General features: G+C 34.4%; 1 protein-coding gene across 1 annotated transcript; it reads right to left on the reverse strand.

The window, feature by feature from the left end:
- Window positions 1-118: 118 nt before the first annotated feature.
- Window positions 119-4,793, reverse strand: LOC107407438 (CDK5RAP3-like protein). Its single transcript, XM_048465456.2, has 10 exons — window positions 4,625-4,793; window positions 4,264-4,398; window positions 3,657-3,751; window positions 3,470-3,564; window positions 3,228-3,363; window positions 2,995-3,144; window positions 2,295-2,864; window positions 1,901-2,109; window positions 1,346-1,478; window positions 119-436 (listed from the first exon to the last, which is right to left on the reverse strand). Exons 1-10 carry the CDS (start codon window positions 4,683-4,685, stop codon window positions 305-307), a joined length of 1,716 nt encoding a protein of 571 aa, XP_048321413.2. The 5' UTR covers window positions 4,686-4,793; the 3' UTR covers window positions 119-304.
- Between the last annotated feature and the right edge of the window lie 5,528 nt (window positions 4,794-10,321).

The following is a 10,321-nucleotide window of genomic DNA, read 5'->3' on the forward strand; positions in this document are numbered from 1 at the left end:
ACAGGCACACTATTGATTGTTAATTTGTGGGTGAAAAGGTAATTTTCTACTACTTTAGGTGCATACTTTCTTCGTATTTCTAGAAACACTACGCTCCTTATTTACTATATACACCCTCTTTTAAATTATTTCTATGTTATACACCAGGCCAATTGAATTGGAGGCTATGAACAAGGGCACCAGTTTACAAGTCGAGTATGGAAAAAGTTAAAACAACAAATAGCTACCACCGAAAAGAATGCCACTTCAATCTGACATATTACAATTCGAAAGGTTTTGTAGTCACCAAAGAACAAACATCTCCTCACGCACCAAGGCCACTAGTTAAAAGAGCATTAATCTCTCCAATGATATTTACAGGTCTTCCATCAAACATAGATGAAAGAGTACTCTCGCATAGCTTCTTCAGCTCCCTGGTTTTTGCAAGAGCTGCTTCCTGTAACAGAAACCAACAGTGAAATTGAGATAAACCAATTAGAACTTATATACATGTGTGTGAATGTGTGCAAGCGTGCACATGAAATATACCATTCTCTACTCTCTCTGTGTGTGAGCGTGCACATGAAGTATACCATTCTCTACTTCGTTTTCTAAGTTTTTACATATAAAGAAGTTCCAATGCACAAATTTCAATATATTATTCTAAACAATAATTTTTAATTCAGCAGTATATTATTCTAAACAATAATTTTTAATTCAGCAGAAAAGCATAATGCTACGTAAATCTTTCCCCTCTGGTAGATGTACAATCATGGAGATGCTATGCACTTTAGAGGAGTAGCAGCCTATAATCCAGAGTTTGATTTGATTATCTATTATCAAACCATGCTTTTATCGATAAGTATATGCATGGGGGTTCAAATAGGAAACATGAGATACATGGATGGCGACAAATAGACATAGCTTCAGAGAATTAAGCAGACAAATAGACAGAATTTATACATGTGGGGATGCGTCTGCATAGACATTACCCACAGGTAGAGATAGAAATGGGGAGGGGGGCATTCTGGCACATCAGAACTGAGTATGGTTAATAATGCTTTCTTTTAAGAAAAGCTTCAAGTTTGGTGTTCACTCATAGAGAAAGGAAGGGAAAAGAGAAATTTACAATGATGGATCGCAGCTGCAATAATAAACATCAAACCTTCTACTTATATAAGCAGATATTTTAAAAAGTTATCGAGTATGAGACAGTTAAATTATATGTATAACACTAGTAATTCAGCAAAGGGGACGTTAAAACATAAATAAATCATCAGAATATTCTCCTCAAATGTGATAGTATAATAATTTTTATTAGAAAAGAAAACAAATTGAAATGACTAAAATATCAATAAAGATCAACCTGCTTTGGCCAGGATGAAGATAATGAATTCTGCAGCTCCATGCGTTTGATAGTCAAGTCCTTCAAACCATCTTTCAACTTCACTTCGTGGTGCTTCTTTTCCTCCAATGTGCTAACTAGTCTATCTAGAAATCTGAAATTAAGGTTGGCATCAGAGCTTAAGGCGCATAAACAATTTATAGATCATTTAAATCACCAAACGAAAGAATGGTTGCTTAATTAAAAGCTAGCACTAAGATTGATCAGAATCAGTAAAAAAAAATAATGTAATAGAAATAATAAAAACTTAGATGCAACCAAAAATAAAAAAATAAAAAAATAATTCAAGATGTGTTTTTTTTTTTTCTTCCCCAGAAAAAAATGTGATGACAAATTTCCATGACAATACAATGTAGTAAATGTGATGACAAATTTCTATGACAATACAATTTAGTACTTACAGTGCCACTTTTTTGTAAATAAATTCTAAGAAAATTGTTCTCATAAATTTAAAAAAGAAGGGAAAAACAAATCAATGAAATTGGTCCAGATACATACAGTCCAAATGGTATTTACCTTTTCGAGTTAAGAATCATTATCAAGTCCCGTGTCTTCCTATTTGTCAGCAAGGAAATGGCCAAAGAAATATCATGTAACATTGTGTCAATGGCATCAGGAGCATACTGCTGCAACACAAAGGGAGCAACTGCCTGCACTTGATGTTGCAAGGACAGAGTATCCTCATTCCTCAACTCCATCAACCGCTGATTTAAAAATGATTTGATCTGATAGCATAGTTTAAATATCAAATATCAACCTTTATCTAGAAGTGCTATGATCAAACCAAAAATGTATACCAAAACTAATACATCTGCTTAGTGCTGTATCAATATTTTTTTGTACAAAAAAGCAAAATAGAAATACCTTATTAAACAAAGAAAAGAATCAATGAATCACATATAGTATTTACCTCATACAGATCATCAAGAATCTTATTCCTATACTCTGTCTCTAAAAGTTGGCTCCTGCCTTCCTTGGTTTCAGTGGTTTCAGTAGTTTGAGTAAGACGACCAAGAACATATTTCTGATTCTCGGAGCCGATATTTGGCAAGTTCAAATCATCAATCATATCAACTTGAGGAGTTTCAACACTAATATCCCAAGATATCTCTGACACAGAAATCTCTGGTAGTTGATCACTCACACCTTTATTTGATGGGAAGTGATCAGACTCCACAACATCATTTGGCGAAGAACTCTGTAAGATCTCACTGGCATTAACTATTTCATAAGGGCCCAAACCATTACCGGTATCATCAGTTTCTTCTACAGTACCAATATCCCAATCAATCTGAGAACTCTCCACAGAAATATCCCAATCAATTGTATCTGCACTAATGTCCATGTCCCTTGCATTGTCAGACTCATTATAGCTGGATTGAACATTCACAGGATCAACAATATCAACGCCCACAGACACATTCAAAGATGGTGGATGTTCCCGTATGTCTCTCAAGTTCGGCAAGACCTTAATAGATTTCTGTAGTTGTTGAACAAATATATGAGTTGATTTGTAAATAATCACTATATCTTAATGTCCACCAAAAAAATCAGATAATGAAAACAAGCTGTACTTCAGCAATCACGAGAGAAAAAAGTAATTATCTTACATCCATTTCTGTATGAGCATCTCTGACAAAATTGGAATAATAATCCATAGCCTGTGATGTAGAGTCACTATTTAAAACTTCTAAAATCCTGCTAAATGTGCTTGGAAGTGATTTTGCAGTCTCTAGAAGCTCTAACCTCACATTTTTTCCCTGTACAGTGAGACAGATTAAAGAAATGAGGGAGTTATAGGAAACCGAGTTCAAAAGCAGATAGAGGGATCCTTAGCAAACACCTGCAAACCAAGCTCTTGGCAAGCCTCTGCATACTTGGCTGCTGATAGAGCCGCATTCCTTTTAATATCAGCTTCTTTGCGCTCCAGTTCTGCCAGGTGTTGCTGAATCTTTTGCACTTGCTTTTTCTGATATGGTCTACATAGGAGAAAAACAAGGTAGTTGATATAAACTACATAGACATCTACCTCAAACTTTTCTTTGCCATTAGACCAACAGGTCAACCATAATATTACATACTTACATCTCATAATTTACATTTTGGACCATCGTTAGAGCAGCCTCACCAAGGTAAACATAATCTTTTTCAAAAGATCGCACAATTGCCTCCCAAGCACCCTGCCAAAAATATATAAAATACATTTAAAAATAACATAATCCTTTCAGCAGTGGAGCAGAGAAGAAGAGGGGGAGAGAGTTGAGTGTCTTACAGCGGCACCAGATAACCTGCCAAATATATTCCGGCTTTCTGGAGTAGACTTTAGAAGAATACCATATATTTGTTTAGCCTCCAAGTAACCAATTCCTGGAAATATTATTCTAGTCAAAACTTAAGCAAGGGAAAGGAGTAATGGTAAAGAGCTTAAAAAATTGTAAAGAATAAACCCCTAAAAGTTTCAATTCAAGCAGCAAAAATACCAGTGCTACATCAATGCCTAAAACATTTTGATGGGTCTATGAGCAATCATAAAAACTGAAAAGCAAAAATTTGCATGAGTTATACTTCTAAATATTTAAGCCACTGATTGACCTTAGCATCTTCTATTCCAATATGCTTCAAGAATATCAGACTTTTCAACTTTCTAAATCGCCATTGCCTACTGGCCTTCTACACAAGGACTTACGTTAAGTTTTTATGCTCATGCTTATTTGATAACGTGATAGTTTTCTCATCTTTGCTCCATAATTATCATTTGCTCTGACAATTCGAAAATTTACACTGATTTATCAACCAAAGTCAGCATATAAGAAATCAAATTAGATTGAAATAAATAACGAAATGGAGACAATAAGTCTGCTACCGTGTGTTTTGCTAACCTTCAGGGTCTAATGTCTGGAAATAGGGATCGATATCTTTCGGAAGCGACGCGAATTCTTTCGCTATTCGAGCTCTTACTGCAGTGAATCGTTTTCTCCAATCGGCTGGTATTCTCTTCCGATCAACCAGCCATTCTTCAGTTCAATCGCAATCAAAAATAGGAGAATCACAATCAAATTAGTAATGAAAAAAATTCACCAAAAAATAAAATAATAATAACCAAGACGGCAATTAGTGGAAAAAAAAAAAAAAAAAAAAAAAAAGGGAACTAGGTCTCGTTTGTTTTGAATTGAGGGCGTTAGTATATATTTTTTGAGACTGAGTTAGAGTGAGAGAGAGAGATGAAGCAAGGTTTATTACCTACGAGACGAGAAAAGGTGATATCGATGGGGAGATTCCGAATATCCTCTGGACTTTGCATTTTTCCGGGAAAATTTCTCAAATTCTTTCCAGGGAAAATGAAACAGTTTACTTCTCAAATTTCTCAGCTCTGTCAATCTCGCTCGCTGCTGGTTTTTCCAGCGATTGCAAGTTCTTAACCTTTCATCGATGTATCAATTAGCCCAAAAAGAAGCCTGAACGGGCCCAATGGATCATGGTCGGCCCTACCCCCGAAATGTAAGTTTCGTCTGGGCCTCGACTGACACCTTCCTTATATGGTTCTATATGCACCCACCTTTATTAACAATTAAATTTAGGAGAATTTGGCCCAATACCCTCGTAGGACCGAGGTTAATGAATTTTGTCCCCTCATTTGATATCTTTTTTGTTCTACCCCTTCAATCTTTTATAATCCCAAAATACCCTTATGTTTTTTTTTATATGTTTTTTTCTTTCCTTTCTTCGACTTTTCTCCTCCATCTCTTTATCCATAACCAGACCATTAGGAGCCCTCTGTTTCCTTTCGCATCGGCCGGATTGTAAGCGTGGAGACTGTGCGTTTTGAAGGAGATGGTGAAGAGGCGACTCCGAGAGAAAACTGCAGGGTTTTAGAGAGCCCTAGAAGTAGAAGCAACAGGTAGGCAACAGCGAAGTAGGAAAGCATGAGGCTCATTCGATCAATCACTGGTAATCTTCTCCTCTCCATTTTCAAATTCTTAAGTTTTTCCCTAGACATTTTCTTACTTGTTTCGCTAATAATGAAATAGTTTTTTTTTAAATAAATAATATATTTTAGATTGTTATTGGGACGGAGGAACTACGCAAGCAATGTCTCTAATTTTGATTTTCTTTTAGTGGTTTTGGGATTTTTTTTTTTTTTTTTTGGGAGAAATTGTGAAAGTTGTGTTCTGTTTTTTTTTTTTTTTTTTAATAACGATGATGGTAGGCATTTCTTGCTGAGAGATATGTATGATGATATGATGCTGGATGGAGTACAGCCAATTAGGGATACATTCCATTCTGTCATCAGTTAGTGGAAAGGTGCTTTCATGTTTGTTATCATGGACTTTCATTCTTTCTGGAATTTTCCGTTTGCTTGATTTTGTTTTGTTGCAGGTGGATAAGCAAAATGCTCATTTCTTTGGTGTTACGATCAATGAGCAACAAGCCGAGTGTGGTATTGTAGTAAGAGTTACTTCAAATGCACAAAGCAAATTTAAGGTATGTATATTTCATATTTTTGCATTTAAATTTTTTATATACCATGTTTGATGACTATGAACTCTCTCTCTCTCTCTCTCTCTGCATCTGCATTTTCTTTTGTGTTGCTGATGTGACATTAAATTTATAATCTAATTGCTTTATTTTCCAGTTACTTTATTTCGAGCAAGATGTGAATGGCGGTTACGGTTTGGCCCTACAGGTACCATATCTTCTTTTCTATTGTGTCTCCAATCCATTTTCCATTTTATAGTGCATATGATTTTTGCATTCTGAAAGCTGTCATGGTTGTTTAAAAATTTTGAAGCATAGATGGAGTCAACAGTGCCAATGATCATATACAATTGGTAAAAATGTTTTGTAATACTCTTGTCATGTTAAACTTTCTGCTGTTATATCCTTCAATTTCTAAGTACTATGCGTCTCTAATTTATTTGCAAAGCATAAAATTGTGGCTGTGAAATTGTGATTTTGAATATCACACATGGGTAGAACTTAAAATTAGTAACCTACCTGTGAATGTGAAAATGATGCTCAACTTGTCTTTTCAAGTGAATGCTTCTTCATCTAGCTTCCAATTTCCACACCACCCCCCCCCCCCCCCCAATGAAATCCATGGGTTTGGTCCCTAATGTATGTATTTGTATATATATGCTTCTTCTTCTTTTTTCGTTTTTGTTTTTTTTCACATGGATCTGCATTAATTTTTATCTGCTGAATATTAGATTCTTTCAAGGTTGGAAATTTTGTATAAAGTTACTTTGTGTTTTTTTTTCTTTTTTTTTTTTTTCCCTAGCTATTACAATGTATTGCTTTGTGTTATAGGTTACTTTATACAACAGTTTAGTTTCTTGATGTAGTGCAGATGAACTCTGTCACTGTTGAGTCGAGGCCAAAGTGCTTAGTTGGCATTATTTTTTATGGTTACCCTTCTTATTCTAGAATGTATGCAGAAGAAACAAGTTACTACTTTTTCTCTAGGTGATTGATGAAATAGATGGAGCTCTTGGTGATGGCAAAGGTGTTGTGGAGGTTATTCTAAAGATAGTAATTGTGTGTTTTCCATTATTGAATGCTGCTTATTTATTAAATTTAATTGTCTGCACGCTTATTTGTGTTTTAATATAATTGTAGTTATAGTTATTTTATTACTATAATTGCTGTTGGTGATTAAATATAACTGCTTTCGTTGTTATCTGTTATTGTTGTCATGTATAATTCTTGTTTTCCTTAATGTTTAATGCAAACTGTCAGTTATTGCATTTACTTCATTATCAACATGAGAATCATAAGGGAAATTTACTGTTTAAACTCCATGGTTGCACATTATATACGTTAACAGAAACCTCCATTTCTACCGAGGGTAATATATTCAGCTATGGTGGTTTTTATTTCCCAGTGCTCATTATATTTTTCACTTTTATTTTATGTTGTTCATATATTTTTGTGCAGATAAGAAGTCTGATACAGGGAAGGAGAATTTTCCAAATGAAGAAAATCATGAAAGTACATAGAAAGTTTCCTTTTCATGATTCCCTGGAAAATGGTACACCCGAAAGTTTATCATTCATATGGAGTTTCCTTTTCATGATTCTTTTCATGCAAACTAGATAGTATTTTTTGCTTATTGACAGCTACTTGCTATCTGCAGGGTTCATATATTTGTTCAACCAACAATTAATCGTGTTGTCAGCAGGTGATCCTTGACTACCATGGCTGATGTTTAATTGCTGTGACAATTTCAAGCCTTTCCATTTCTGATGGGGAACATTGGGTCAAGTCGGGATTGATACCAACAGAGGCTTTTGTAGGAGCTGTAATATTCTCTAGGAGGTGTAATATTCTCTTGTTTTTATTCATAAAACACTTGTACAATTTCCTCTTGCTAATTCAGATTTTGTTTTTAGTTTTTGTACTTGATTCTTGTGTCAATATGATGTGTAAGGATCCAATTTCATTATTAAATTCTCCATATTATTTGATATATAGAGAAGCAATAAATAAGAAGGATGATAATTTAAATGGATGGTATCAATCACTTTTACATGAACGGCTCCATGGTAGTATGTCCAAGTGAGACTTGTTAGGAGGGAATTAATTGTCTGGCTTTTGTAAACTATTTAAATACATGGATATGAAAGTGTAAAATAAAAATAACAGTTTTCCATTTCTCATTGACTGTCTCGAATACAGGTGATAATATTAAAACAATTTTTTTGACCATCTCTCATTTCTATCTACCCTCATTAACTTCTGTCCCTCTCTCTTACTATCCCTGCTACCACATTAAATGTATACTGTGTCTTCCTCTCTCTTTCTCTTTTGTTGGTTAGGTACCTTTCAGCCTTCTTTCTTTGCATTGACGAACATTGCAAAAAATCCCAAAATCTCTTCAGTTCAGTTCACTCTCCCTGCATCATCTGAAAATCTTCATTGTGGAGCCCATACACTTCAAAAGGATGTAATTAAATTGTACGTTTCTGCTGATCGGAATTAACGATTACCTGGTATGTGGATATATATACATAATTTGGCTTTATGCTACTTCTTTACATAATTTTTTTTTATCATTTATAATAAATTTTTTCCATCTTAATATTTTGAAATCATGAACTCCCAATAGTAAACATAAATGGCTTAATAACTAAGCCAAAAAATAAATACAATATACTTCATATTAATTTTGTTAATTGATTTTACGAAAAAAATTTCCTAAAATATACTTTACGTATAGGTGATAGATAAAGTCAAAATCAAATAATGACTTAGCCTTAGCACAATACTAGTAGTGAGGAAAAAGTATGAATTGGTACGAACAAAGGAGGCGTTATAAACTATGAACAAAAAATTAAATATAATATTATAAAAATGAATCAAAAATGTTTTGTTTGAATTCACAGAAAGATGATATCGAGGTCAAATTTAGAGCATTAGACCTTTCAATGGATCGATTTAATTAATAAATATATATATATATATATATTAGCCTAAGAATAAGAATTTAATTAGTCAATATTGTATTAAAAAAATAACATTTACATGGTCAGAAAGGGAAAACATTGACCAACTACAAAACTCGTTTGTCTTCTCTATCCAGCAGCTAGTACGTCTATCAGCTTTCACAGGGTGTGTTATAAATATAAATATGTGTACATATATGGCAACATTTTTCCCTTAAACAACATTTGTACTCATTTACATAAAATGCATTCCTATTTTATCTTTACTCATTTACTGAAAATGCATTTGTATTTGTATTTAAAATGCTATTCCAGTAGGCGTTAATAACATAATTGTTTGGCTTATTTTCTGTACTCATTTACTAAAAATGTATTTGTATTTTTTCATTACTTTTGCTTCAGGATTATAGTTAAACCTTCTAGCAAAGATTCTACGATTGCAGAAGTAGATAGTATGTTTTGAATTGGTAAACTCTTTGTGCTCAATGTCACAAATTTCAGTTTTACTGTTCTACGATAGAACATGGAGTGTATGTTCTGAAGGTACCTGGAGATACCAACGTCAAAGAATGAAGATTATACGTATCAAAAGGAATTGTACGTTGGCCGAACTTGAAGATGTTGTCTACAACGCTCTCAACTTAGATTCTACACAACATCAATTAATCTTCAAGTTCATATACCATGTGTGTTTGTCATGTGAGCCGTAAGTTGTGGAAAATGATGAAGACCTACAAAGTTTTATAGAATAGTATAGTTCACACAGACCTCAAGACAGATCTCCACTTATTGTTGATGTGTTATCCAGGGTTCCAAAAAGTATTAATACTGCTGGATGTGTTGTGAATAGGATACCTACAAGTTCAGGATTTATGACTAATGCCCCACTATCTGCAGTTCCCGAGATAGCTACTTGTACCTCTAATGCCGACATGCAGTCCCCAGCGACCGAACTTCATGTGCCGGAAACTCAACCTGGATTCTTTGAAAATCAAATTTGTGAAAACAATGTGCAATCTGTGGAACATGATCATGATAATGAGCACTTCGACATTAATGATATGAATGAATATCGTGGACATGATTATGATCAAGATGAACAATTTGAGGTTGAGGTCAACACTGATTGTAGTGAAGATGGGTTACGAGACATTTGTTGGACCCAACATTCAGGACTTTCAGCTGGTGATAGTCGACATGGTGAGTCTCCTTATGGTAGTACTCCAATTGATAATGTGAATGATGATGTGCTTGCCTCTCCTTGTACCAAAAACCATTTGGACATTCGACAGGATTCGACCGCAACCATGGCTGAACTTAGGGTTAACCATCGCTTCTCATCCGTCAATGCCCATGAAATCATTCGAATCAACCAAATCTTTGCGAGTAAGAATGCGCTACAGAAGAAGATTAGTCTTTATGCACTAAGGAGAAATTTTGAATTCAAGGTCAAGAAGTCGGATAGAGTCCGATATGAGGTTGTATGTGCAAACGA

Source organism: Ziziphus jujuba, chromosome 11 (genome assembly GCF_031755915.1).
Source record: "Ziziphus jujuba cultivar Dongzao chromosome 11, ASM3175591v1".
NCBI classification, from domain to species: Eukaryota; Viridiplantae; Streptophyta; class Magnoliopsida; order Rosales; family Rhamnaceae; genus Ziziphus; species Ziziphus jujuba.

What these genes read in the sequence shown, in the direction of transcription:
- LOC107407438 (XM_048465456.2), bottom strand. Translation starts at nt 4,685, where the DNA reads ATGCAAAGTCCAGAGGATATTCGGAATCTCCCCATCGATATCACCTTT. An exon ending in CAAAATGTAAATTATGAGAT is followed by an intron (nt 3,364 to 3,469) that starts GTAAGTATGTAA and finishes TCTCCTATGTAG; the next exon opens with ACCATATCAGAAAAAGCAAG. An exon ending in CTTCATCCTGGCCAAAGCAG is followed by an intron (nt 437 to 1,345) that starts GTTGATCTTTAT and finishes TTTCTGTTACAG; the next exon opens with GAAGCAGCTCTTGCAAAAAC.